Genomic DNA, 26,432 nt, shown 5'->3' on the forward strand with positions numbered 1-26,432 from the left:
ATGTTAGTCCACCTTCCAGTTCGTCTTGTAGCCGACGTCGTACAAGTTCTTTATTATAGACTTGATATTATCCTTGTGGTTCAAGTAAAACCTGAAGTTATATACAGTATAGTTGGTTTTACTTGTATAGTTGGTTTGTAGTTGTATAGTTGGTTTGTAGTTGTATACTTAGTTTGTAGTTGTATACTTAGTTTGTAGTTGTATACTTAGTTCGTAGTTGTATACTTAGTTCGTAGTTGTATAGTTGGTTTGTAGTATGTATAGTGAAAATACTTAATAGTAGTTGGGTATTGTGTGAAATTACCTGTAAAGGTGAAGTGAGGTTTTGGCGTCCTCAATGGAGTTGTGCTCGGACACCTGGATCTTCTGGTTCAGAATATGGTACGATAGAAACTGGAGAGACATGTAGCGCTTTCCAGGAATCCAGAAAAGCTCCAGGGTGTCAATCACATTCTCACTCGGGACACAAATGTTTAAAATCCGAAGGTCCTGCTCGAGACCGTGGCCGATAATCTTGCAGCCATTATCAATAAGATATCTTAACTTTAAGTATATCATCTTCTGAGTTGTCAGCCAGTGCAGAGAAGATTTAAGCTCCAGATCACCAGAGCGGATCCCAGAAAATCTAAAATTTTCGTTACATAAGGTGGAAGTACCTCGTGTTATAATCCTTGGGCGGTTTATTGTTTAGAATGTAGTGGTCCAAAAACGGGATGCCATGTAAATTATCGTCATTTGCCCTGATGGCAGTGACCCTAAATGCAATAATTAGGTGTTTAAAACATTACCTGGCTAGAGAGTACAAATAATTATTCTCATCCTCGTTAAGTATGAATGATGATTTCTCATTAGAGGTGTCGTTGACTGGGGTGTTCTTCAGGTCAGTCTTAACATACTCAATATCGAGAGCAAACATGAAACTAGACTCCTGGATCAAATTTAACTCATGGATTGAAATAGGAGTGAACGTCTTAATCTTATTATGAGCCAGAGGATTATGCGCAATGTTGTGTTCAGAGAGTAGAATATATGGTGGAACTGGGATACTCTTGGTGGGACATGGCAGTGGAACTAATCTGTTCTTAATTGAAATTATGTTGTTTTCTACGTTTGCGCAGGGTATTATTTCTTCTATTCCGTTAAAATTTTCGTTATGATCCTTATCATCATCGCTTTGTTCTGTGCTGTTCTTGGTGTAAATGGCAAAGAGGAGAATTTTCCAATTTTTCGTAAAGTTGAACACGTCGTCATTGTCATCTACATACATTACAATTCCATCATTTATTAGAATCCAGTTGTACTCCTCCGTCTGGAAATAATATTTAGTAATTTGACAAAAGACATTTGAATTGTAAGTGGGTGAGTAATTAGATAATTTGTTAATAAGTAATTAAATAATTGAATAACTAAATAACCAGGTAGATAAGAAGTACCTTGTATTTTGGTGGTAATTTAATACATGCTAGGGACCTATAGTGCAGATTCTCTGGTGGTAGTGTGAAGTAAAAGCACTCGAGGGTGTATTTGTGATCGTTGAAATCCATTTCCCTGGGAATGTTCTCGACTCTGTAGTTAATGAAGTCGATTATAAGGATGTTGGGACTGCTCAAGTACTCAACGTCAACTATACACTCAACTACTTTGTTACAGTCCTTACAGAAGTCCATTGAAATGTTATCAGATTGAGTCGTGTCACTTTTGGGAGTGTCAGTAATCTCATAATAGTCCACACAGTAGTTTCCCACATTAACAACCACGTTTACGTGATTGTAGCTCAGACATCTACTAAAAGTCTTCTTCGAAAAGGAAAACAGGTCCTTTATTAAGCTGGTTGTGACCTTAAGATTATTTTTGTTATAGTAGTTGTGCATCTCAGTACTCATCTTCTCAAGTACCCATAGAAATAGATGTATTGGGGTTTTCAGAGTTGGTTGGTTCTCAATAAGCATGAGTTCCTGAAGCTGAGTTACATACAGGAGATTGTTTGAAAACTTCCTAATCTTACTGTCAGAGGTCGTATCTTTACTAGTTTCCTTATTATTATCATAATAAACCTGCAGATTATGAAGTCCGAATCCAATTTGGCAAGTTATACAGTTACTAAGCTCACAAATGTGGTACTGGATTGAGGACAGTTTGGGGAGAAAAAAGAACATTTGGACAAAAATGTGTGCGACATCCCCGTCAAATGTACCAACCATTGAGGCGAAGGGTGTGTTGTTGAATTCTCGACTTTGTGATATTGGGATTTCTGACAAATTACGGGGTAGATTCTCACGATTGAATCCGAAATCCTCCTTAAGCTCATTTGGAAATCTCAGTGACTCAAAATTGTATGACGAGTCACTCATGAATACGTCCAGGGTATCACCTGCTGAGTTACCAACTACTCCTAGACCGTACTGCAAACAGGAATTCATGGTTTGTTCTCGGGCCATTTTATACTCGAGAGTACTGATTTTTAAGTCAAAGATGTTACCGTCAGGTGAAAGCGCAAATAGCCTATCACTTTTGGGGACTATGAAAACCCTCGAAAGTGGTCTGTGAAAGATCATTGAAAAGCTCTTCATCATTCTTATGTCATAGAGGCAGAGTACAGGGTCAAAGAGAGTCATACAACCTGAACAAGAGGAGCTTTGGGCGTTGTACTGGTATGGGTACCAATATGGGTTTGGTAAGGGTTGCAAAGTGCAGGATGTAGTTGCTATGGTGTTGTTAGAGGCTGAAATTGAGTAAACTGGGTTACTGTGTGAGGAGACTGAGGAGACTATCCTGTTAATCCTGTTGTCAACAACATGTAAAATTCCTGAACATGTTCCTATACACGTCGAATCAACGAAGTCGTTTTGTAAAGTATTTGAGGGCTTCATCTCACTCAGGATACACTCCAAAGTTATAGCGCCATTCGCCCTCTCAACAAATGCTTTAGTTGGAGGAACTCTGTTGCTGGTAAATCCAGTACCATATGTGCAGAAATTATCAGGTTTATAACCAAATGATTGTGATGGGTAATATCCATTAGGATTATTTTGCTCATAAGAATTTTGATTACTTAAGCTAGTAAAGGAATAACTCGAGGGGACGAATTCTGGGATTGAACTAATATCGCCGTACTTTTCAGCGATGGTCCTAAAACTAAACGCTGGTTTATCCCCATGTGATGGTGAATCATTAGAAGTACTTGGAGTGTACTGCTCACAACTTGGATCCTGGTTCTTATAATCTGAAGGATATTGAGCACTGGTGTAATCAGTTGTTTCGTAGGTTGGATACTCAGGTTGATAGGAATAGTAACAATAACTGCTGGACTGGTTTGACATGAAATCAGATATTGATGTTATTTTATCCCTATATTCCAAGGTCGAGTTTTCAATTTGTGCGTTCAGCTTCGACTTTACTTGTCCTTTAAATGGGTCAATAAAAAACAACTCGTCTGAGTTGTTTGAAAGAACTATTTTTGGGTCATTTTTGCTAGTTGGGAAAAGGGCACAGGAAATGTGCCTGGTATTGCCATATGTTATTTCCTCCTTAGCTGGTGAGCATAGCACTTTCATAGACCTGTATCCATCCTTAGAAACCACGAACAAATCCTTAGATTTGCCTACCAACAAATATTCCTCGTAAACAGCCAGAGAGTGTATTGAGTTGTCGAAACAACCGCAATAACAATTAAAATCATCTGAAACGGAGTAGGGTCCTGTGTTTTGAGGGAGACTATGTATGTGTTTAATAGACTTGTCCTCGGGGTTTAGACCGATTAAAGAGCCTGATATGTTATATGTTACAGAACCAGAGATGGAGTTGTATATCCAAATTAAGTCGTTCCATTCATCATACTTTAAAAACCCGTATTGCATTTTTAGAAATTAAAATTTTTAGTATTCTGACCAATTATCAGACTTTGTTGTGGTTAGGGTTTGTATTTTAAATATTATACAGTTCATGGTTTATTTAAAATGTGAAGTATCACTTCAAAATACCAATAATTGACACGTATACTGGTTTTAAATAACGAAATTTAAATTTTTGACAGAAATCATTAAAAACTTTTAATGAAACCAACACGAAATTAAAATTAGGCAGGGATTGAAATTTTCATACTTATAAAAATAGATATTGAAATGTAAATTTTATGAAAAAATTAGTAAATATTTCAAAAATAAATACTCATGTTTAAGTGGCTATAAACAATTAAAATATGAGTATAAAAAATAATATTATACAAGACAATGTATGTCATTTGTGTTCACTGTCACACATTCCCCATTCATCGGTGAAAAAAACTAATTGTATTAATGCATTTCCCTTCATATTTATCAGGATGTTGTAATTTTAATAAGTCTTTTTAATGTCCAAATTTTAGCCTTAAATTATCTCCTCATTTCACCAATGAGGACTGTGTAACCTTCAATGAGATTCTGTAAAATATCTTACTAAACAAAGATGGTTTTCGAAGTTTATGGTCTCACGTTTGCCGGAAAACCTCTTTTTTCAAGGTTCGCTTTTAATTATTTAATTATCTTTACATGTGTCGATTATTGTCCCTTGATTCTATACACAATTTCTCTAGTCGGAAGGAATCAGAGGTTTCTTTGACATTCTATGGTATGTTACAGTTTTTCCCATAAAATTTACTAGGAACTATCTCTGCTATCGCTTCTAAAGTCTCAAGCTTACTCTCAGACTATTCAGAACAAGATTCTTTACGCTATGTAACTGTTGGTAAATTACACTTTACATATCTTGAGAGAGGCCCTTTGTGCTACTTCTCAATATCAGATAACGGTTACTCACCTTTGATGGTCTACAAGATTCTGTGCGTTATTCATCTACAGGTACTTTTTATACCTTAATTTTTATGCCATAAATTTTTTATACCTTAATTTTTATAACAAAATTTTTATACTATAAATTTTTACCAGGTTGTATCGATATTGACGAGAGGAGTTGAACGCATATTGTTAAAAAGGCCATCCTACGATGTCCAGAATTTACTAGGCGGAACCCAGAATATTATTGACAAGTTGATGGATAACATGAGTGGTTGCTTGGGACTAATTGAAGGTTATGCATATGAAGCACTTCCACTATCACAAATTACTCGGAACCTCTTAACTTCATATTTTACTAAATTCAGAACCGATAACATAATGTGTGAGATTTGAATTTTATTAATTTTTAGATGTTGTTTTATAGTAGTGTCAAACAGAGTAGCAATGGTTACCATGTCAAAGACTATGACTTTAGTCCCAATGGGTTTGCTTAGCTATAATTATAGTTAATGATTTAGATATTTCTACCGTTATCAATACACTAATCGCATCGCAATCGCTTCAACAGCAGGAAAGCTGGACACCTATATGTTTACCATCATTTAATGACCAGTGAGTCATGAATAACTTGACTAATTTATAGAGCATTCACTTACGGATATGTGAATTATATTGAGCCAGAAATAGGCATTGTTTGTATATCAACATCGGGAGAGCAGGAGCAGTTTTATAATATTTCTAGGCATTTGGAGGATTCAAAACGTCTAATGACAGAGTCTAAATGCCTAGACGACTTGAGATCGTCACTACTTGCAACGCCTTTGGAGTTCCCCTCAGGGGGTGATTTATCATGTGAAATATTACACCTGATGTTTTATTCCAAGAAATTAGGCCAGTTCTTCTCCTCTTCATTTAAGACCAGTTCCATTGGAAATATGACTAGATATATAATCTCCTCATACAGATCAGTTGTTGAATTTCTGTACAACTCAGACTACAGAAAGTCTGCACTATTTTCATACGAAGTTTGATTTAGCCAATAATTTATATTTATTCTAGTTATATTCAGTAATATACTAGTTAGAATTAGCATATTAATGATAATTTTTTAGTATTTAAATGTTTATGTCGAGTACAGCAACGACTATAATATATACTTGGCCACGGTTCCGTGGACAGAGATAACAACCGAGTTCATAAACAAAATCGTTTCATATGTTAACAAGCATTTTAACTTTCTATTTATTACTAAAATACCTCAGATATCCAAAAGGGACTAATATTTTAATTATTTTATACACATCATATCATTATTACTAAGGTGTATATACAATTGGGTAGAAAGGTGTATGTACAATTGAATATAAAAGTGTATGCACAATTGTATATACAAGTTAATACAATACAACAGCATATAAAAGTACATATACAGATGAATATAAAAGTGTATATACAAGTGAATATAAAAATATAGTATATAAATTTATTTAATAAATTATCGTGTTGTATCATCAGTTTTGGACTTTAAATTAAATGAATTTACAATTTGTCTGAAATATCCAGTCTTGTTCCAAAGCTCAACAGGCGTTCCCATTTCAACAATTTTCCCCTTGTGGAAAACAACGATTTCATCAGCGATTAACATTGAAGACAATCTGTGTGCGATCATAACTGTGGTTTTATTAGAGCCCATTTCTTTAAATGTCTAAAAATAAACATGAAAAATTAAAATGAAAAAATGAAACATTAAAATGAAAATTGAAAGGTGAAAAAATACCTTTATGATTTGTGACTCAGCCTTAAAGTCTAGTGAACTTGTGGCTTCATCGAAAAGTAGTATTTGAGGATCTTTTAAAAAACAACGAGCGATTCCAATTCTCTGCTTCTCACCTCCGCTTAACATCATTCCTCTTTCACCAACGATCGTATCGTATCCATCAGGGAAACTCATGATGGTATCATGGATACCAGCCAGTTTGGCAGCTCTCTAAAAATTTTTAATTTTACTTTTAAAAATAACTAAACTTACCATAACATCATCTAGTGAGGCGTCAGGTTTTCCGTATGAAATGTTAAAGGCAATTGATTCATTAAACAGAACCACGTCCTGAGGTACGATTCCCAAAGTGTTTCTAAAATTTTTGTGAAATCATCGTTACAAAATTAAAATTATAAATTTAAGGTTATAAATAATGGCGAAATTACCTCAACGACTTCAGGGTTACATTCTTTATATCCTGGTCGTCTATCAGAATTGAACCAGAATTAGGGTCATAGAACCGGAACAACAATTTAAAAATTGTGCTCTTACCGGAGCCTGAATCTCCGACAATTGCTACAGTTTTACCTGGGGGGATTGTTAATGAAAAGTCGTCAAGAATTATGTGAGGGTCGGTTTCTGTGCTCGGGTAGAAGTAGTTAACGTTCTTGAACTCTATTTTACCCTGAGATAGAGCAAGATCCTTGGCATCAGGTAGTTCGTAAACCTTAGGTTTCACTCCCACAAGGTCTAGAAACTTCTGCAAATCAATGAAACTGAGTTTAACCTCCCGGTACATTGTGCCGATCATGTTAAGAGGGACTCCGATTTGGAACAGAAGAGTGTTAACAATGATAAAGTTATCGAACTGGGCTAGTCCCTTTGTAATATCCCCAAGTGTTAAAAAAAGCGATAGGAACAAACCACAGTTGAAAATAAACTGTTGCCCAAAGTTTAGGAAAGCTAGGCTTTTTTGGACATCCACTGAATGCTTCTCGTAGTCCATTTGTTGATTTGAGTAACGTTCCAGCTCCTTAATTTGTGCGTTATAGTATCTAACGGCTTCAGCGTTGGTAATGGAGTCCAGGAATAAGCCAGATGCTTTTCTGTCTGCATCAGCCATCTCTTTTCTGATTATCATCCTCCGTTTAGTAACAAAAGTAGTGAATAAAAGGTATAATACAACTGTTAGTGATGTTATTGTTGCAATCATAGGCCCAACCTTGTAACAGAGCAATGCTGTAACTAGCGAAAATTCAAGAATTACTGGAACAACTTGGAAAACAGTGATTCTCAAGATCTGTGAAATTGCTCTTATTCCTCTAGAAAATACCGCTGACACCTCACCAGACTTTGACTGGATTAAAAAGTCCACATCCAGGTTATGTATGTTCATGAACATTTTAGAGGCGTTTTCTCTTGCGGAGCGTTCAGTTACTGTGCTAAACAGTGAGTTCCTGAGCTCGTTAAACAGCGAGGATGAAATCTTTGAAAATACGAAACCAAATAGATACACGTAAGGAATGAACATCTCGGGAAAAGATACACCAACCATTTGAAGCTTAGGTATTATTCCAAAAGAATCGGTAGGGGCTTTTACTATGGAGTTAATTAGGGAGGATAGAAACAGTGGGACTGATATTAGAGACAGCTTTGCAGATAACAAGAATACCATACTGAACAGAATTCTCACCTTTGATCTTGTATCAGTGGGCCACAACAGTTTCATAATCTTAGATATTCCATATTTCCTTGTAGGCAACTTATCTAGGTTTGATGAGAAAAACCTACATAGGTTCCTATTTAAGTGTAAGGTTGTTGATGGCAGTAGAAGACTTGTATAATCTGGTTTGAGTCCTTTAAATTGTGGCCCAAATGTCTTAAAATCATTTTGTATAAATGAATTCCCATTAGTTTTATTTAAAGTGTGATAATTGTGTAACTTAAAATCAGTTTTAATAATAAATTTCACATTGCGATGGTAAAATCTTCCAGAATAGTGGAGATTTCCACAATAAAAGTTTGTAAAAACAATCGAGAGTCTGTTGTCATATGTTTTAATACACTTGTAGAGCTTATCAGGGAAATACATGTTACTTATTAATAATACAGCTAATAGTACATTTTATAAAAAAATCTATGTAAATAATGAGAAATGACATGGTTGTTTAAAATTTAATTAAATACAAGGAAAATATAATAAATATGATACAATAATTGACAAATATCTATAATATAAATTATAGGTGGCGATAGGAAGGTTGGGGATTTTTAACTAGATATTGATATAAATAGATCAATAACTAGTTTATTAAATTTAATAAACTGATTTAAATCAAATAATAGTAATAAATGTAAATAAAAAACAATTATGAAAAAGTTATTGAGTCCAAAATAGTAAATCGAACTGGAAAATTGAGTTAAATTTAAGAAATTGAAGTTTAATCATGATAATCACAAAATGTGTATGAAAATTAAATTTTTAGTAGAAACAAATAATAGAATCACTGGAAGGATCTGGATACACATTAGATGAACCACCCAATATGGAAACCCAACACGAAGCCATGATAACGATCATAAAACATTTACTTTAGTTGCCATAGCATTTGCATGGTGGCTTATAACCCTAAACCTACGTGAGTTATGCAATTTCATCACATAAGATGCGAGTTCATAGCTCATTATCGCCTCGCGAGATCCTAAACGTTGAACTGTGTGTTTCTAATTTTTCAGAAACACAAGTACAATTCTTCGTTTATTTAAAACGTATGTTTCAAATCTAGTACAGTGTCAAAAGGCAGAAAGATTCCTGTAATTTTTCGCCAGTGAGTTCGGCTCGGCTGTATGAAACATACATCCCTTTTTTAGGGTAACAAATAAGTAAATGTGCAATATATTTAGACTAAGTCCTTGCTTTTTTCTAACAATTGTTTAACTTTCTCATAATCAACTGCGTTTAACGATTCCAGAGATTTGAGTTCTCTATCCAGGAGCTTGGAGACCGCAGCCAACTCTCCACCAGTAAATGCGTTGCTAATGAATCATTTGAGGTTTTAACACTTACGAGTGTTTCTGAAGAATTAGGAAGACTAGTGTACACGATAGTTCGGTGAATTGAATCCCTAAAATAATTATAACTTAGTATAAATACCGTTATTTTCAGGGTCAAGAGGTAAAAGCATATTTAATATTTTGTAGGGATTTAATGTCGCCATTATCAGTTTACTAGCCTTGTCTAGTGATATGAAGTGGTTGAATAGAAGGATAGCCCTTTCTCTAGTCTTTAGATTACTACTTTCAAGAGAATCCTTCAAGTAGCCTAGTCCACCCAGTGTAACAAAAAGCTGCTCTGCTCTCCTGCAGTTTCTAATTGACGAAGATATGGCAGTTATAAGCTTGGGTTCGAGGTCAGTGTCCTTTAACTTAGCCTTTAGTTTCAGAAGATTTGGAACCAGCTGGGTCTTGGAGGCGTCCTCCAGCACAGACTCGTTGTTTGAGAATGAACATGAAATAATCTTGAATTTATATGTATTAAACTTACAGAGAGGGTTGCTGATAACACCTCTAGATCATCACTCTTTAGTAAAAGTGTGAATGACTCTAGGAGCCCTTGGCGTGCAAGACTTGTAGCGTTGCTAGGGTGTTCTTCAAAGTGTTCCTCTAGTTTATCTAGAGATTCCAATAGAACCTTTTTGTCAAACTCGACACCTTTGCTCTTATCTTCTGCATTTTCTGAAGTTGCAAATGCCTTAGAGATCCTGTTAACTTCAGAAACTGAGTTTGCAATCTCTTTCTCGTGTTCATTTACTGAAGCCATGGCGCCTTCAAGAAACTCCATGTCCTCCTTAGACATTTTCTTCACTTCCTCATCTGTAATATTTTTGTATATTTATAGAGAGTTGTTCCAAACCTTTCCTTTTGGGGTCGACCTTTGAGAGTGACCATTTTAAGAGGCCCTTCCAGTTAGGTAGAGACATTTCTTGGCTTATGATAACGAGTCGAGATAGTCCAGCAAATCTGAAGAATCAGTTATAGTTATAAGTGTGGATGTATATTAATAGAGTAAATAGTTGTTACCTTTGTTTTTTCTTAGTTTAGAAACTCCTAATTGCAAGAAACGGTTAGCCTCGGAGTGTTTTTGAGGCTTATCTAGAAATTTATTAATAGTTAAATTTATGTTTATATTAGAACAAGAATTAAAATCTTACCAAAGTCGGAAGTACGATTGACTAGTTCCTGAAGCAGGTCGTTGTGGAGCTCAACAGAACTTTTATAAAGTGAAATCTCTTCTAAGTTAAGTCCAGAGGCCAAGTACCTTTTTCTCAAATCCTTCCAGTCAGAGAGAGTTTGTTCAGACTTAGAAATATTCAAAAGATCAGCGACTAAACAGAAATTATAATAAATATGATAAATTAGGTAGATTGTTGTTGTTTTGTACAAATTCTTAAATGTGTAAGAAAAATGATAGTATAATCCAATAAATAAGTGATTGCCTGAGAGTTTATTAAAATGTGAAAGGAAGTCCTTTGGATTAATTAAATTTGTGGGTCCAATAACGAAGGAATCAAGAATTGGTATAAACGATGAGAAGAAGTTGCCAACGTTAATGGAAATACCACGCATATCATTTACAAACCTTGAACTAAAATTAAATATTTTAAATAAACGAATTACTAAGGCAATAAATACTGCAAACGAAAAATATCGTCAAGTTGTTCCCCCGAGCTTACGTACAAACATGAAACGTGATGCCCTAGCTCATTAAGTTGTTCAGTCAACGAATCATTCATTAATGAAACATAAATGAGTTTTAAAAGGATAACTAGAAATATAAAATGTATATAATAAATAAGGTGTAACAATTAGTGATAGGAGGTAAGGCTGAGTGTCACTCTAAATGGCATACCATATGTATAATGGGCATAAAAGTTAAAAAAAAATGGGTTTTACACTTCTCGATTTGAGCGTGTCATCCTTGCGCAGGGGCCATGCTAATCTTCTCTGTATTGTTCCAATTTTTTCTGATGGCGCTCCGAAGAGGCCAGTATATATATGACACAAAATGAGCGGAGTGAGACTGGAAGGTATAAAAGTGTAAAAATGGGGAACCGAAATAGTTGACTACAAAACCAAGTTAAACAGAAACAAAATGGTATAAAGAAAATGAATTGTAATTTTAGAAGGATTAAGACGTTGTATAAAGGGAAGGAATCCAGAATGTCAAATCAAATGATAGAGAATAGTATAAAAGGAAAAGAATTTGAAGTGAGAATATTAAATGTATTATTAAAAATAAGTTTTAAAATTAATAAAATGTAATAAAATTGGAAAAAACAGGCAAAATAGTAGGTAATATATCAAGGATGTTGCTAATGATTGTACAGTAATTTAAATGGGATTCTATATAATAATGAACATAGAATTAGATTGTTGTTATATAAAAAAGAATTATCAAGTAATAAGATAGCTGATAAGTAAATAAGGGACAATGTGAGTCTAAATTGTGATTACATAATGTAGGGATATACAATTAATTTTTTAAATAATTATTATTGATATTTTAATATTTTGATTTAATTTTAACCCATTTGTGATCTATTGGTGGTATGTGATGTAAGTGTGTTTCAATTTTCACGGGATTCCATGATGAAGATTACAAATGTATCATAGTTTCCCGTAAAATATTTTTTAATTTCATAATATTTAATCTTCCAATAGCTGGAAATAATTCTAGTTTCTGTGATAAATCGCATCAGTGCCATATAAGTTCAGTGTATGTGACCTTACATGGTTCTTAACAAAATATTATTGTGTATATAATTTTTTAAATTTTAAATCGTTCCAATTAATTTTAATAAATAAGTTTTGATATTTTTGACGTTATTTTCTAAATTTTTTGGGGTGCACAATCCATGATTATCACATTGTGCCAAGTGAATGTGTGCTAGCAAACTGATCTATATTACGAATTTATCAAAGCAACTTCCCATCTATCCACAGTAATTTAATGTATTTTAAACAGGAAGTGCATAATTTGAACAATTTTAATTTTTCGAAAGTATTTATCGTAATGTGTTCAAAGCTAACTGAGGAATTTTAATAATTTGTTTAGTTTTTGTCGATATTAAATTCTAAAATCTGTTTTATTTATTATTTTTTCAGCCGAGTGAGAATCGAAACCAATTTTGACTGAGAATGGTATCGGATGTGTAGAATGATTTTTAATGTAGTAGCAATCGAGCAAATTTGAGCGTATTTTGAGTTTTCCTGCTTCGGATTTCAATTTTTCAGTAAATGTAGTTTTATTCATAAGTTTTAAATGCAGTTTTATAATGGTTGGAGGTCTTGAACCCAGCGAAAATTCGGATATCGTCCCCTCGCCAGTCATCGAGGAACTGGAGGGGACCTCAAGACCAGCCATAAAGAGAAAACCCAATGTCAGAAGTGTTTTATCAGAGAGCTTTAAGTATCGTCATAATATAAATTTATACAGAGTAAGGAAGCACCAAAAACACGGTCATCAGAACTTGCCAAGAGATATGAGCCAGGTTCCAAATAACCCCAATGATCATCAGAACATCGAGCACATTATCATTTCAGACGACGATCAGAAGGATGTGAACAAACCTGAGGATAAAGGTGAGATGGACGGCTTGAATGACGAGACTGATGTTCCACTGGATCAAAACGAGGTGGAAATGAGTTGTACACCTAAACCAAACGCAGTTAATCAATACATGTATTCTTCTAATTCTACAACGAATACAAGCAACGCAACAAATAATGCAGTTCACAATGATATTTTAAATGTAGTTAACAATCAAGTTACTGGAATCACCAACTCTGGAGGTGGAACCAGATTAGTTAGAAAGGAGATAACGAAACTGGGCAGACTAGAGCTCTTAAGTAACATTGAGAGTTACGTTCACGTGAACTTCTCAAATTATCGTCAGTTCTACGACAGAGTGGGCCCAATAAGACTCACAAGTCCTCTCAGTGAGGGCCTTAAGAGTAACCATGTGGATATTAGTCTTTGGAACGACCCAGGGACCCAGCTTATATCCCAAAACTCATCCAAGAGGAAAGTCTACAACATCTTTTGGCTCCCTAAAATCTTTTCAAACATCGCCCTGAGAGCCGCCATTAAGCTTGTGGAGGACTGTAACATAAGGGACGGGAGGAGTATTAAGAGAGAGATTGAGTGTCACCTGTACATGTACCAGAGGTTTCAGGCCTTTTCAAGGTCCAAGAACTCTTCCTCTTTAATACTCCAGGATGACTGGCCGACAGTTGAGATTCTAGGCTACTACCTGGACAAGAAAGATCCCGGCCAATCAGTATTAATTTCGAGGAAACTGACAGGTAAAATTTATTTAATTGATATAATTAATTGAGAGTTAATATTAATTTTTAGGGCCCGACTTCTTTTACATTATAAGGTCTGAGAACAACAGCAGCTTCGCAAAGAAGATAACCCCAATTTACGAGTTTAACAAGCTGGATTGGTGTATCACAGCCCTTAACAGGATAGCACAGTTCGGCTCTGTTGGAATACGCCACAACGACATCAAGCCAGACAACATAGTCCTCGACGTCTACTTTGACCAAGGTGTCAAGAAAGTTGATGTTAAAGTTATTGATTTGGGTAACTTTTAGATAAATCCCTTTTATAGCTAATTGATTTAGTATAATTGATTCAACTAAAATCAATGTATTACTGACAAAATAATTGTGTAGGAGCTGCCAGTATGGAGTTTACTAAAGAGTTTACAGGAGGAACGCCATGGTATGAGTCGCCAGAGCAGAAACTTCTGGAATATTACACTAAAAAGAACAGAAATAATGAAATGGCGAGTAAAGTTACCATTGATGTTAGCAGTGATGCCTGGGGAGCAGGGCTGTCAATTGTAGAAGTTTTAACAGGGAAGAGAGTAGTAGATTACATTAAGCAGCCGTACGGGATAGGGTTGTTGAACTTTAAGGGAGTACCAGCTGACTCAAACCCATTTACAGACTCCAATGGTGAGAATATTGGAGTTAATTATCTGTGGTGGAACGTGGATGAGTACTGGGAAGTAAGTCCTGAGGTGTGGGTACAGGAAGCTAAAAAGGTGCTTGGATTAACCTGCACCAAATGCAGTCCTGTAAACGGAGCAGAGTCCTATAACAACACAGGAGAACTCTATGAAAACATCCAAATTACCCAGAGAACGAATTTTGATACGAGTACTGGAAGGGATGGAAGAGACGAGTTTCATGAGTTTTATTATTGTAACATTTGCAACTCAAGATTCGATGGGAATGTCAAGGAAAACATCTGCAAAACGGTCGCAAGATACGTGTTTAACAGCCTGGTTGTTATAGACCCGAAGAAGAGGAAAAACGTGCAGGAAGTGTCAAACCAGCTGAGGCTATTTGTAACAAAGGCAATATCATACTACTTGTAGAGGCTTAATTTGTTAAAATTATTACCTAATATTTTAAATAAGCTGTAATATGGTGAAATTTTAAATTTATATGTTTATGTACGGAAGTTTAGGGCGAAGTAGGAGCAGAGTGGTGAGGGTTAGAGAATGATAAAAATAGTAAAAGAATATGAGATTCTTTAACTAAAAAATAAACTAACGAGGTTTAAAAATAATTTAAACTAAAAATAAATTATAAAGAAGAGTTAAAAATGGATGTAAAATAGACTTTCAAATAGTAGCCATATTGGGTGTAATGGTAACATTCGAAATTTCATACATAATAATGTAACATTTTTTTAAAAAATGACCATTGGTAATTTCAGTTATATGCCTGAATCCAGTGAGTCTATAAACTCCCTCCGTACGGATTCGCAAATGATAAACCACCAAATCTCAATCGTATCAACCTCTAGGCCGGTGGTTTCACAAATACAGCAAAATAGTGAAAAAATATTACCACATTTGTTGCACCAACTGATTTTAGATTTGTCGATACCAGAAAAGAGAGAGTATGCCCTAATAGAACTGAGTAAGCAGCGTGAAAACTACCCTGATTTGGCAATTCTACTTTGGCACTCATTCGGTACTGTAGCAACTCTTTTATATGAAATTGTTTCTGTATAGTAAGTTTTCTATTATTTTAACCAATAACTGTAGCCATTATTTATATCCGCTAACTATTTCAATGGCTGACTCGACGAAGGCATCGAACTCTTTATCGCTTTTACAATGTATCGCATCACATCCACAGACGAGACATCATTTTCTAAGTGGTAACTTAAATTTCTTGTTATTTTACCTCAGCTCACATTCCTTTATTTTTGTATCCATTTCTAAACACTGCGTCAAAGAGCAGAAGAATAGAGTACCTCAAGCTTACGTGCCTTGGGGTTATAGGAGCACTCGTAAAGGTTTTAAATATAAAATTATATGCCCTTTAGAGTGATGATGAAGAAGTCATAGTTTTTTTACTCGAAACTGAAATTATTCCTCTGTGCCTGCGAATAATGGAGACAGGCTCTGACATTTCAAAGACGGTAAAATTTTAAACAATATATCTATATATAAGTTGTTATAATGGTAGATGGTTAATTATGTCTATAACTTTCTAAATATACCAGTTTCACGAAATAAATTAATTTTAGGTGTCGATTTTTATAGTTCAGAAGATACTCATGGACGACCGAGGTCTCGCCTACGTTTGCGCAACCGCGGAGCGTTTCTATGCAGTAACTTCCGTGTTAAATAACATGGTCATGGGCCTGCTGGAAAGCCCATCGAGAAGAATCCTGAAGCATATCGTAAGGTCATATTTGCGTCTATCGGACAACACGAGGGCGCGGGACGCTCTCCGTAAATGCCTGCCGGAACCCTTGAGGAAAATGTAAGTTCCCACGTGTTAACAATGTCTCAGTGATCCATCATTTTATCCATGCCTTAAGGAGGAGCCGATGCTCAAGAAGTGGCTTCTGCAACTCATATGTAACACGGAGCCCATTGACGAGAATCATCCAATGTAACTTTTAAAATGTACTAATATTTCATGTATTAAATTATTTATGGATTAATGTGATTTTACATTTTAAACCATTTTGCGTGTGAATGATGAATTTATTGAGGAGAAAGTCCCCAGTAGAACTTAAGAGCTGAACTTGGAACTATTGCACTTGCTACATTTGACGTAGTCACCGATTTGATATATTGAAACTGATTGGCAATTAATACAAGTTACCTTTATACCAGATTCGTGTCGACTTCGTTTTTTCCTGTGATTGCTAATCGAGTAGTTTTTGTTAGAAATGACCGTGAATTGTATAGAGTTAGAATTGCTCCTCGAATGTGATTTTTTGTCATGGCTTTTAGGTGAATTTGGCCCAGAAATTTTATGTTTTTTATTTTCCTCCATTTCATAACAAAAACTACTGACTGAATCCAATGACTCCACGACACCACTATGAAGACAGGTACTTGGACAAAATTTTCGACATAAACCACACATTTATAAAATAATTGCATGAAAATAATAAGTAACAAAAATACGTAAAATTATACATCAAATTAAACTTGAAAAGTTCGAATACCGGAACATTCAAGAATTACCCGTTGGCTGTAGTCGACCAAACTACATTAATACCATTTTTTAAGCTTTATTTACAGAATCTTTTTTATGAACGTAACCAAATTAGAGATACCCCCTTATATTATACAATATAAGGACTGCTGAAGCAGAAAAAATCACAACGAATGCTAGTGATCCAAAAGTCAGTGAGTAGTTTAAAACTTTCTTATCCTTAATAATTTGTTTACTAACCATTAATTAATCAATAATAATACTAAATTCATTCATAGTCAAGGTCGTCATCGTCGTCATTGGTTGTGGCTTCTTGGTACTGTTGGTACTCTGAAACCAGGTCGTTCATGTTAGATTCTGCTTCTGTAAATTCCATCTCGTCCATACCCTCTCCTGTATACCAATGCAAGAAGGCCTTTCTCCTGAACATGGCCGTAAATTGCTCAGAAACCCTCTTGAACATATCTTGGATTGCCGTCGAGTTACCGACGAAGGTAACTGACATCTTAAGTCCCTTTGGTGGGATGTCACAAACACTGGACTTGGTGTTGTGTGGGATCCACTCGACGAAGTAGCTGCTGTTCTTGTTCTGAACATTGCTCATCTGCTCGTCGACTTCCTTGGTGCTCATTCTTCCTCTGAACATGGCGCATGCTGTCAAGTAGCGGCCTCTTCTTGGGTCACTGGCGCACATCATATTCTTGGCGTCGAACATCTGCTGGGTGAGCTCTGCGACGGTGAGTGCTCTGTATTGCTGGCTTCCTCTGCTGGTGAGTGGTGCGAAACCAATCATGAAGAAGTGGAGCCTTGGGAATGGGATCAAGTTGACAGCCAGTTTACGTAAATCGGAGTTTAGTTGTCCTGGGAACCTGAGTGAGCAGGTGACACCACTCATTGCGGCTGAAACGAGATGATTTAAGTCTCCGTAGGTTGGAGTGGTGAGCTTCAGGGTTCTGAAGCAAATGTCGTACAAGGCCTCGTTATCTATGACCTGGACCTCGTCACTGTTCTCGACGAGTTGGTGAACTGAGAGTGTTGCGTTGTAGGGCTCGACGACAGTGTCACTGACCTTGGGACTTGGGAATACTGAAAAGGTCTCCATGATTCTGTCTGGGAACTCTTCTCTGATCTTGCTGATCAATAGTGTTCCCATACCTGATCCGGTACCTCCTCCAAGTGAGTGTGTTACTTGGAATCCTTGTAAGCAGTCACAGTTCTCTGCCTCCTTTCTCACGACATCTAAGACTGAGTCGACAAGCTCAGCTCCCTCTGTGTAGTGACCCTTGGCCCAGTTGTTTCCTGCTCCAGATTGTCCGAAGACGAAGTTGTCTGGCCTGAAGAGCTCGCCGTAGGTGCCTGATCTTACCGAGTCCATAGTACCGGGCTCTAGATCCACCAAAACTGCTCTTGGTACATATCTTCCTCCGGTGGCTTCGTTGTAGAAGACGTCAATCCGCTCCAACTGAAGGTCTGAGTCACCGTGGTATATACCGCTCTAAAAACATAAATTAGTAAAACGGATGTATGTAAATTCTTATGAATATTGTTTATAGTAATAAAAGAATATATGGTTCAATCATGATATGTACATATTTAACGTTAGGTATCTATATAGTAATTAGAAGAATGGTTAATTATAGTAAGATCAGCTTACGGAATCTATGCCATGCTCGTCAGATATGACTTCCCAAAATTTGGCACCAATTTGGTTACCACATTGACCAGCTTGAATGTGTACGATCTCTCTCATCCTATAGAAGAGTTTATAAAAACAACTATGATTTGAAAAATGTTTAAAAAATAAGTTTATTATAATCCAATATGATTAAAATTTTATAAATTAAAACTATTGAAACTAAATCAAAGATTTAAAAAATAATACCACACACAGACAACACCAAATAAAAAAAATTGTGACGTTCCCCTTATATGGACGTAAAATTTTTTAATTTTAAAATTGGTTTAGCATAGCAGAGATTGACACATTACTTATAAACAGTTGTATCTAAACATTTCACGACGTGTTTACGACGTCGCATATATCTCTGGATAGGACTTACGTTCAATTTTAGTTTTGATTTACGATTTGAAAGACTTTTAAATTGTTTCTAATTCTAGATTATAAGATCGAAATTTTCTTGGATCTTACTGGCAAAAACTATACTTGATTGTGCAAGTGAATAATTTTTATAATTAGTTATAATGTAAAATATAATTAAAGATTTGTACAATTTAAAATGTATGCTACAGTTAGTACAGAAAAAAAGAGAGACGCGTCACTTGATAAAAAGATCGGGGAAATTTTAGTACGATGCGACACGCAACAATTTGAAATTGTGATCTAAATTATCTCTGACTTTATCCAGGACCTTTTGAAATTTTGCCTTATCCTCTTTTAATTGTTTCTTTTTAACCTTCTCAAGCTCAATATCTATTTCAGAAGCCGGTTGTGTAGGTAGTCGAGACCTGTCGGGAGTTGCGTCCTTAAGTACTTTGTACCACTTATTTAAAACTTGTATTTCACTCTTTTGGAGCCTTAAAATTGCTAGCAAAATATCTGATTTGTTTAATACAGGCTGTTTCCTTTTCTGTGTTTCCGGATTCTCGTCCAAATATTCGTCATATTCATCCAGGAAGAGGTTGGTGTCGTAGTAGGATCCGTCATCATTATGCATTTTCAGCTCCCTTTTCAGCTCCTTTTCCAGATCCTTTTCAATCTTTTTCATTAACTTCGCCTTATCAACGTCACTAAGCTTCTTTTTTTTAATCATTTCTAAGTCTTCTTTTGGAACATCTTCGATTCCCGAGAGTATTGAGTGTCCCATAATAATGTACGATCTGTCGCTAAGACCAGGTGGCCCTACTCTAATTTGATCTCCTGGTGATAATTGATAGTATTTCTCGGGTATAAGTTTCATATGGTTCAGAGTTGTTCCATATTTTGAGTTTAGATCGTAAATTACAAGACTGTTACTTCTTGTGTAATGAAGTACACAGTGTTTCCTTGATACGTAGGGACTTTTATACACAAAATCACAGTCATCTGATGATCCAAGAATGTAATGAGACCTTGAACCAAGGTTAACTATTTCTAAAAGAACTCCATCTGAGATTATTTCAATAGAAATATCAAGAATCTTACGGTCTGTTGAGCTGGATGACCATCTGGGAGGTTTATAAATCAAATTTGACTTAAAATCATCCCCTATTTTATTATAACTCATTGGCAATTCATTTTCAAGAAGTCTCCACTCATCTGAGTTACCTGTAGTGTCCTTGTTCTCATGCTGATCACCCTCAGTATTAACAGAGTTAGAGCCTTCTTTGGAATTACACATTAAATAGGATGAAAATATATATTTAATATATTAATTAACCGTCATAATCTGAATTTAATAGCGATAACTTTTTAATTTTTGATCTGAGCTCCCCCATCTTGGTTCTCAGTTGTTCATTTTCCGAGATCATTTTTTCGTAATCTTTCAGAACACATTTAGATTGTTTTTCAAGCCGATTCTTCTCAGCAACTTGATTATTTAATTGATCATGTAAACTTGCATTTTCCTTTGTCAACAAGCTTAGTTTCTCGTTTAATGATGCGTTCCTGCTGAACAGTTCCATATATAATCCTTGATTTTCATTATTACTTGTTTCAGGATCCGAAAATCCGGAAGCTGAAGTGGTTTGTCTTGAAATAAGTTTGCTGGTTCCAGGATGTCTGGAAGTATCTTCGTGCACCTTCATTCTAGAAGATTCTGAACCAGACTTAAGGGATTCTTCTGCGATTTGCTCCTGGAACACTTGAATTGTGTTCTTCATTTCAAGCTCTAGAAAGCTTTTTTCTTGTTTTGATCTTTCGAGTTCGCGTTCAAGTCTTGAGTTTTCCAAAATTAAATTCGACAAATCCACCGACTGTCGCTGAATCAGAGAATTTAAGCTAAAGGTTTTCTTGTTTACTATTAGGTCCAGTCTCCCATCTCTTGTTAGCTCAGTTTGATTGTTTTCAAAGCAATTGTTTAGTAGCACTCTACTGTGAAACACTCTAATCATCAAGACCACAGAGTCTCTTTGACTCTTGTTATACACCCTTAGTGAGTATTTCAAACTTTGATCAAATTCAACGTAAAACTTAAGTTCATCCTCAAAATCTAAGGTTACCCTTGGGTAATCTGTTCCAAATCTGCACTTGGTTCTAAAATTAAAAGCTAAATTATCCTCTGGCTTAAGCACCAACTCCTCCTCAAGCAAATAAAGTACAAAATGTCTATAGTCTGAGCCTGCGGATACCTTTTCAGAGTTCACGTCAACCAGGTAAAGCTGATGTCTTGATGTGTTATTTATAAGTGACTCCTGTATCAACCTCTTAGATCTCACATCAATATCTATTGGACCCACTTCAGCCTCAGCTTCTTCATCAGACCCTCTTAAACTACACTTTACGGCGATTGTTGTGCCCACATCATCAGCTGTGAGCTTATACGTAGGACCAGAAACATGGTCCAAATGCCACTCATACGAGTATAGGACCCGTCTCCATGTGAAATCACACAAGGATACATCCACACCTGTTACTGAAACAGATAAAACTCCTAAATCTTGTGGAAGTAAATTCACTTCAAACCCGAATTTATAGTTTCCAGATGTTTTCACTTGAGTTTGTCTCAATGTGTTGGAGTTGGGCTCCTGAAACAGCGAACAGTTGATTTCGTTGGTTAATCTGCCACAAAACGGTGTTTTTAAATTATCAAAATTTGAAACAAGTTCATTTGTAGCCTGTTTTGCGTGAAATTTGAGTTGAGCGCCAACTTCTTGTAACGCACATGTCACATGCGTACCGAGTTTTTTAAATACATCACTGTGTGTTTCCATTTACATTGTAATTAATTAAAAATAATATATGATAGATAAAATAGAAGTTATAAAATTTAAAATGTGTGTTGTGGGTAGACGCTACTAGTCACTTTAATCATCGTCCAACTCGAAATCACTCTCATCGTCATCTGGAATTTCAAATTCACTTTCGTCATCGTCTTCTATAATTTTCTTTGGTTTTTTAGCTCTCCTAGGAGGTTTTGGAGGTGTGGAATCCTCATCTGAGCTTAAAATCACCTTACTTGATATTTTCCTTTTAATACTTGTTGATCGTTTACCTGAATTACTGCTTGAGGATTTTGCAGGGGTCTTTGTTGCTGGTTTTGGTATAGGTTTTCTAGTAGGTGTTTTTTCATCCTCATCTGGCTTAATTATACTAGTTAATACATCACTATTGTACTTTTTACTTAGCCTATCAAGGAGGGATGTGCTGTACTTTTCAAGTGGATTGGCCTCCTTCTCAGTGGTTTGCGATGAGAATTCCGGGTTAACTTGCGACGACTCTTCCTGATTATACTGTGTTAATTCTTCAGGGTTAACTTGAGAAAACTCCAATTGAGATAATTGGAAATTATCATCAAATTGTGATGACCCGTACACTTCATCACTTTTTTCCATATCCACATCATCAAGTTCAGTGAGTTCAAATATATCCACCTGAGGAACTGAGCTGTTGAGTTTAATCCCACCAGTCGATGGACGATCACCATTCAATGATGGAGCACCATTTACTAGTGGGACAGAATTTAATTTTGTATCACCATTTAAGGGTGGAATTCCGTTAGTTACATGGACACTTTCTGGAATTATAGGTTCTGGTTGTATTTTAACTCTTTTCTCATAGGGCCTATACTGGTTTGTCTGAATGAGTTGATCCTTCAGAACACTTAGGTCCTTCTTGTACAGTTGAATTGGGGTTGTGTTAATGAGTTCCTTGAGTAGAACCTGCTTGGAATTGTATTCGTTGTTCAGCTTATTGATATGATCAAGTGTTAAACTTAAGAGTGACATTTTAAGGAGATAGTTGAACCCTTCAATATCATTGTCTTCTTCATCCTCTTCCTCCTCTTGTTTGTAAGTGTTGAAATTAAGTCTTTTCAGCTCACTTACAATTTGTTTTTTTGATTTTCTAAAAATCACAAGTTCGTTGTTTATGATCATATTTATAAATCTAATCTGGTTGGACAACTGTTGTAGCTGTAGCTGGAGTTGCTTTATCATATACTCCCTCCTCTTACTATAGTACTTAACTCTTGTGGTAATGAAATCTTTCAAAATATCTATCGCTCCGTTGTACTTTTTAATTCTCTTGTTACAGTCAAAGAGGATCATATTACTTGTTGGAATCGTGGTTTTAAGTTTAAACACCTTTTCAATGTCATCTGTGATGTCAGGCCCAGAGTCGTTAAGCTTGATTTTAATTTTAATATCCTCGTTGCTGCTATAGTCTCCGTAGTCTGTAATATACCCCTCATCTTCCTTATTAGTTACCATTATAGAGTTTAGGAATTCACGGTAATCATTGATCCAGCGGTTAACTGGCAACTCGGTGATCACAAGTTGGTTCAGGCTGTGGTTCAATTCATATTTACCTGTAATATCATAACCCAGCTTAGTGTTCCTAGTTACTGTTCCTTTGAAGTTTCTGTACCAAGGGATCATGTCATTCATGTCCTTGTTATCTAGGAAATTTACTATATTGTCAATTACGTCAATTGGATTATAGCTGGGGATGTATGTGCTAAAACCGGTTCCGATACCCTCAGCTCCGTTAACCAACACCATTGGTATTATGGGCAAATAGTAATACGGTTCTATTATTTGCCCATCATCATTTTGGTAGTCAAGTATCGGGTCATCTTCCTGTAGGAATATGTACCGTGTTAGTGGTGACAGCTTCGTGAATATGTAACGTGCTGCTGCTGCGTCTTTACCACCCTCTTTCCTGCTACCAAACTGTCCACATGGAAGGAGTAGGTTAATGTTGTTTGAGCCTACAAAGTCCTGTGCCATGTTTACAATTGTCTGTTGTAACGAGTTTTCACCGTGGTGATAAGCTGAGTGCTCAGCAATGTATCCAGTAAGTTGTGCTACCTTACACTCGTTCTTCAAGTTACGCTTAAAACAGCCAAACAAAACCTTACGCTGTCCCGGCTTGAACCCGTCAATCACTGATGGTATGCTACGCTCGGTATCGTATATGCTAAACTGTATCAACTCCTTATTAATGAAGTCCGAGTAACGTAGTTTCTTAATTGAGTGGTCCACTGTAGTACCCAGGACGTAGTTTTGCATCCACCTCTTCCTATCATCAATCCTCTTTTTACTAAACGCTAGATCAATGGAGTCGTCATCCACAGTATCAACGTATTTAAACTCCACGATATGCCTGTTTAAATTTCCGAAATACTCCTTAAACTCATTGTCACTACTTGTTCCCAGCCCCTATAATATGCATTATACCGTATAAATTTTAAGTATCTAAATAAAATAATAGTTAAAAATACTTTGTAGTATTTAATTCTGTAGTTTGAAATGTCGACTGTTTGCTTCCAGTTGTTGAAATCCTCAATTGTGAAAAACGAGTGGACCTGGTTATTAGACTTATTGGTCACTTTAATAATTGGGGTAATGAACTCCTTTATGAATCCGTTGAATTGTATGAGTTTAGGCCAAAAGTTGTGGAACATGTTAATCAGGAGACCTTTAATGTGTGAGCCATCATAGTCTTGATCGGTCATTATCATTATGCTTCCGTACCGCAAGCCTGACGAATCTTGCCTTAGCTTATTGGTGATGTCAAGTCCCATAATCTTAAGTATATTTTGTACTTCAATGTTCTGAGTTAGCTGCTTGTAAGAAGCTTCACGAACATTTAACAGCTTACCCTTCAATGGGAACACACCGTATTTATCCCTGCCTACAACCGACAAACCTGCCAAACATGATGTTTTGGCTGAATCTCCTTCTGTCAGTATCAGTGTACACTCTGTCGCGTATCTCGTTCCAGCCTTGTTTGCATCTTCAAGCTTTGGTATACCAAACAACTTATCGTTACCCTTGGCCACCTTCATTTTCTTCTTCAGCTCAATGTTTGTTTTTTCGTGCAGCCAACTTAGAATGTTATCAAAAATCTTACTCTTGAGGACTTGGTTGAGTGTCTTATCCGACATTGTGTACTTACTACCAAACTTTACTATTTTCGTAGTCAAAGTTTCCTAAAATTTATTTATAATGGAATTAATTAAATAGTTACATACAAACTAAAAATGTTGGGATATAATACCTTGGTTTGTGAGTCGAACGATGGGTTTACGATTTGACAGTTAATAAAAACAAAGATGTGGTTCTTGATTTGATTTGGCTTTAACTCGATTCCGCCTTTATTTTTTGAGTTAACCTTCTTGGTTAAAGACTGTACTAAGGGGTCGACTACATGTGAAACGTGTGTTCCTCCTTTAATTGTGTTTATGCTATTTACGAATGATACTTGTCTGAAGCCATCCTCTGAGGTACTGATTACTACTTCCCAGCGGTACATTTTCTCATAAATTTTGACAATTTCCGTGGCGTCCTCAGGAAGGTAAAGGTTAACATAGTCCTTAAAGTCCTTTACCTTTATCCTTTCATTGTTTAAAAACACCTTGACTCCAAGCGTACCTGCCATATCGTAGACCCTCTTCTTCAAGACCTTGTAGGTTCCTTCATCCAACTCAGTTAAGTTGAAGCGTGAGTAGTCTGGTATGAATGTTATTTTAACGAAGTCAGGGCCCATATATGACTCGATTTGAGCTGGAGATTTCGTCTTGGTCATGTTATCACACCAGGTCATTTTAAACTTCTTCTTGGTTTTCTTGTTTCCTACAACAACGGTAAATGTCTTTGAGAAGATATTGGCGAGTTTTGCCCCGAAACCGTTCCTTCCTCCAGTTACACGCTCCTCTGAGTCGTCGTAGTTATCACTCGTTAAGAGCTCACCAAAAATCAGCTGAGGCACGTACATCTTATGCTCATTATGGATCTGTATTGGTATTGGCTCACCGTCATTGTATACCACTATTGCTCCTGTTCCACGGTCTATTGTAACCTTAATGCAGGTCATTTTTTCCAAGGTAGGGTCGCTCAGTTGACGTGCGTACACATCTGCTGCATTTACCAAGAGCTCATCGAAAATTTTATATAGACCTGGCACGTAGTCTATAGTTTCGTACACCATTCTGTTTTTTTCTTCGTCGAAGACCCACATCTGCTGATTATTGAGCTCCGTGCTTCCGATATATGTATCGGGTCGAAGCAAAATGTGCTCGAGCTGTGTCTTCTTCTGGTATCGCTCTTCAACCGTCTTTGCCTTTCCCATTAGTGTATATTAAAAATTAATTGTGTTTAAATTGATAGGAGGCCGGTACTATACTGCTTTCTTAAAATTAGTGTGTAAATCTGGATTTAAATTCACCAAATTTAGGGAAATTATGATTTAAATTTAAAAA

The 26,432-nt window shown here is 36.0% G+C and overlaps 12 protein-coding genes across 12 annotated transcripts; 3 read left to right on the top strand and 9 right to left on the bottom strand.

Moving 5' to 3' along the window:
• Positions 1-3: 3 nt before the first annotated feature.
• On the bottom strand, positions 4-4,017 carry PAN2 (Exonuclease family protein; the record flags this gene model as incomplete). The annotated part of the gene is made up of 5 exons (XM_759929.2): positions 1,434-4,017; positions 789-1,309; positions 657-755; positions 305-625; positions 4-91 (listed from the first exon to the last, which is right to left on the bottom strand). The coding sequence occupies exons 1-5, from the start codon at positions 3,855-3,857 to the stop codon at positions 4-6; spliced, it is 3,453 nt and encodes a 1,150-aa protein (XP_765022.2). The 5' UTR covers positions 3,858-4,017.
• A 271-nt stretch (positions 4,018-4,288) lies between these two features.
• Positions 4,289-6,068, top strand: sand (Trafficking protein Mon1 family protein). The gene is made up of 8 exons (XM_759931.2): positions 4,289-4,496; positions 4,571-4,605; positions 4,639-4,835; positions 4,923-5,152; positions 5,183-5,256; positions 5,291-5,384; positions 5,416-5,797; positions 5,885-6,068. Exons 1-8 carry the CDS (start codon positions 4,444-4,446, stop codon positions 6,050-6,052), a joined length of 1,233 nt encoding a protein of 410 aa, XP_765024.2. The 5' UTR covers positions 4,289-4,443; the 3' UTR covers positions 6,053-6,068.
• Positions 6,069-6,250: 182 nt separating this feature from the next.
• On the bottom strand, positions 6,251-8,746 carry ABCB25 (ABC transporter family protein). The gene is made up of 4 exons (XM_759933.2): positions 6,978-8,746; positions 6,802-6,904; positions 6,550-6,759; positions 6,251-6,477 (listed from the first exon to the last, which is right to left on the bottom strand). The coding sequence occupies exons 1-4, from the start codon at positions 8,621-8,623 to the stop codon at positions 6,268-6,270; spliced, it is 2,169 nt and encodes a 722-aa protein (XP_765026.1). The 5' UTR covers positions 8,624-8,746; the 3' UTR covers positions 6,251-6,267.
• A 669-nt stretch (positions 8,747-9,415) lies between these two features.
• TpMuguga_02g02110 (uncharacterized protein) lies at positions 9,416-10,511 on the bottom strand (the record flags this gene model as incomplete). Its single annotated transcript, XM_061305525.1, has 5 exons — positions 9,416-9,567; positions 9,599-9,656; positions 9,686-10,049; positions 10,076-10,404; positions 10,445-10,511. The coding sequence occupies 5 exons, from the start codon at positions 10,509-10,511 to the stop codon at positions 9,432-9,434; spliced, it is 954 nt and encodes a 317-aa protein (XP_061162139.1). The 3' UTR covers positions 9,416-9,431.
• Positions 10,512-10,519: 8 nt separating this feature from the next.
• Positions 10,520-11,408, bottom strand: TpMuguga_02g02105 (uncharacterized protein; the record flags this gene model as incomplete). The annotated part of the gene is made up of 5 exons (XM_061305524.1): positions 11,209-11,408; positions 11,028-11,176; positions 10,743-10,916; positions 10,612-10,683; positions 10,520-10,551 (listed from the first exon to the last, which is right to left on the bottom strand). Exons 1-5 carry the CDS (start codon positions 11,322-11,324, stop codon positions 10,520-10,522), a joined length of 543 nt encoding a protein of 180 aa, XP_061162140.1. The 5' UTR covers positions 11,325-11,408.
• A 673-nt stretch (positions 11,409-12,081) lies between these two features.
• TpMuguga_02g00462 (Protein kinase domain protein) lies at positions 12,082-15,046 on the top strand. The gene is made up of 3 exons (XM_759935.2): positions 12,082-13,896; positions 13,949-14,179; positions 14,272-15,046. The coding sequence occupies exons 1-3, from the start codon at positions 12,867-12,869 to the stop codon at positions 14,979-14,981; spliced, it is 1,971 nt and encodes a 656-aa protein (XP_765028.1). The 5' UTR covers positions 12,082-12,866; the 3' UTR covers positions 14,982-15,046.
• A 245-nt stretch (positions 15,047-15,291) lies between these two features.
• rcd1 (Cell differentiation protein rcd1) lies at positions 15,292-16,546 on the top strand. The gene is made up of 6 exons (XM_759936.2): positions 15,292-15,625; positions 15,660-15,775; positions 15,807-15,913; positions 15,944-16,039; positions 16,148-16,386; positions 16,417-16,546. The coding sequence occupies exons 1-6, from the start codon at positions 15,306-15,308 to the stop codon at positions 16,520-16,522; spliced, it is 984 nt and encodes a 327-aa protein (XP_765029.1). The 5' UTR covers positions 15,292-15,305; the 3' UTR covers positions 16,523-16,546.
• TpMuguga_02g02480 (uncharacterized protein) lies at positions 16,123-16,967 on the bottom strand. The gene has a single exon (XM_061305579.1). It carries the CDS (start codon positions 16,906-16,908, stop codon positions 16,642-16,644), a length of 267 nt encoding a protein of 88 aa, XP_061162141.1. The 5' UTR covers positions 16,909-16,967; the 3' UTR covers positions 16,123-16,641.
• Positions 16,968-17,043: 76 nt separating this feature from the next.
• TpMuguga_02g00464 (tubulin subunit beta) lies at positions 17,044-18,928 on the bottom strand. The gene is made up of 2 exons (XM_759937.2): positions 18,728-18,928; positions 17,044-18,568 (listed from the first exon to the last, which is right to left on the bottom strand). Exons 1-2 carry the CDS (start codon positions 18,821-18,823, stop codon positions 17,342-17,344), a joined length of 1,323 nt encoding a protein of 440 aa, XP_765030.1. The 5' UTR covers positions 18,824-18,928; the 3' UTR covers positions 17,044-17,341.
• A 205-nt stretch (positions 18,929-19,133) lies between these two features.
• TpMuguga_02g00465 (FHA domain protein) lies at positions 19,134-20,482 on the bottom strand. Its single transcript, XM_759938.2, has one exon. It carries the CDS (start codon positions 20,409-20,411, stop codon positions 19,377-19,379), a length of 1,035 nt encoding a protein of 344 aa, XP_765031.2. The 5' UTR covers positions 20,412-20,482; the 3' UTR covers positions 19,134-19,376.
• TpMuguga_02g00466 (uncharacterized protein) lies at positions 20,446-21,994 on the bottom strand (the record flags this gene model as incomplete). Its single annotated transcript, XM_759939.2, has 1 exon — positions 20,446-21,994. The coding sequence occupies exon 1, from the start codon at positions 21,940-21,942 to the stop codon at positions 20,446-20,448; it is 1,497 nt and encodes a 498-aa protein (XP_765032.1). The 5' UTR covers positions 21,943-21,994.
• TOP2 (DNA gyrase/topoisomerase IV subunit A family protein) lies at positions 21,984-26,410 on the bottom strand. Its single transcript, XM_759940.2, has 3 exons — positions 25,232-26,410; positions 24,453-25,163; positions 21,984-24,390 (listed from the first exon to the last, which is right to left on the bottom strand). The coding sequence occupies exons 1-3, from the start codon at positions 26,300-26,302 to the stop codon at positions 22,036-22,038; spliced, it is 4,137 nt and encodes a 1,378-aa protein (XP_765033.1). The 5' UTR covers positions 26,303-26,410; the 3' UTR covers positions 21,984-22,035.
• Between the last annotated feature and the right edge of the window lie 22 nt (positions 26,411-26,432).

The sequence above is a fragment of the Theileria parva genome, chromosome 2, assembly GCF_000165365.1.
Source record: "Theileria parva strain Muguga chromosome 2, complete sequence, whole genome shotgun sequence".
Classification (NCBI taxonomy): Eukaryota; Apicomplexa; class Aconoidasida; order Piroplasmida; family Theileriidae; genus Theileria; species Theileria parva.

Coding starts and splice junctions, on each gene's coding strand:
- rcd1 (XM_759936.2), top strand. CDS start 15,306: ATGACCATTGGTAATTTCAGTTATATGCCTGAATCCAGTGAGTCTATA. Junction 15,914..15,943: donor TTATAGGAGCACTCGTAAAG/GTTTTAAATATA, acceptor TATGCCCTTTAG/AGTGATGATGAAGAAGTCAT. Junction 16,387..16,416: donor CCGGAACCCTTGAGGAAAAT/GTAAGTTCCCAC, acceptor ACAATGTCTCAG/TGATCCATCATTTTATCCAT.
- TpMuguga_02g00465 (XM_759938.2), bottom strand. CDS start 20,411: ATGTGTAATTCCAAAGAAGGCTCTAACTCTGTTAATACTGAGGGTGAT.
- sand (XM_759931.2), top strand. CDS start 4,444: ATGGTTTTCGAAGTTTATGGTCTCACGTTTGCCGGAAAACCTCTTTTT. Junction 4,497..4,570: donor GGAAAACCTCTTTTTTCAAG/GTTCGCTTTTAA, acceptor CAATTTCTCTAG/TCGGAAGGAATCAGAGGTTT. Junction 5,798..5,884: donor CTGCACTATTTTCATACGAA/GTTTGATTTAGC, acceptor ATAATTTTTTAG/TATTTAAATGTTTATGTCGA.
- TpMuguga_02g00462 (XM_759935.2), top strand. CDS start 12,867: ATGGTTGGAGGTCTTGAACCCAGCGAAAATTCGGATATCGTCCCCTCG. Junction 13,897..13,948: donor AATTTCGAGGAAACTGACAG/GTAAAATTTATT, acceptor ATTAATTTTTAG/GGCCCGACTTCTTTTACATT. Junction 14,180..14,271: donor TGTTAAAGTTATTGATTTGG/GTAACTTTTAGA, acceptor ATAATTGTGTAG/GAGCTGCCAGTATGGAGTTT.
- TpMuguga_02g02480 (XM_061305579.1), bottom strand. CDS start 16,908: ATGGAGGAAAATAAAAAACATAAAATTTCTGGGCCAAATTCACCTAAA.
- ABCB25 (XM_759933.2), bottom strand. CDS start 8,623: ATGTATTTCCCTGATAAGCTCTACAAGTGTATTAAAACATATGACAAC. Junction 6,760..6,801: donor CCTCACTAGATGATGTTATG/GTAAGTTTAGTT, acceptor AAAAATTTTTAG/AGAGCTGCCAAACTGGCTGG. Junction 6,478..6,549: donor CTGAGTCACAAATCATAAAG/GTATTTTTTCAC, acceptor GTTTATTTTTAG/ACATTTAAAGAAATGGGCTC.
- TpMuguga_02g00464 (XM_759937.2), bottom strand. CDS start 18,823: ATGAGAGAGATCGTACACATTCAAGCTGGTCAATGTGGTAACCAAATT. Junction 18,569..18,727: donor ACGAGCATGGCATAGATTCC/GTAAGCTGATCT, acceptor TTATGTTTTTAG/AGCGGTATATACCACGGTGA.
- TOP2 (XM_759940.2), bottom strand. CDS start 26,302: ATGGGAAAGGCAAAGACGGTTGAAGAGCGATACCAGAAGAAGACACAG. Junction 25,164..25,231: donor CGTTCGACTCACAAACCAAG/GTATTATATCCC, acceptor AATAAATTTTAG/GAAACTTTGACTACGAAAAT. Junction 24,391..24,452: donor ACAGAATTAAATACTACAAA/GTATTTTTAACT, acceptor TGCATATTATAG/GGGCTGGGAACAAGTAGTGA.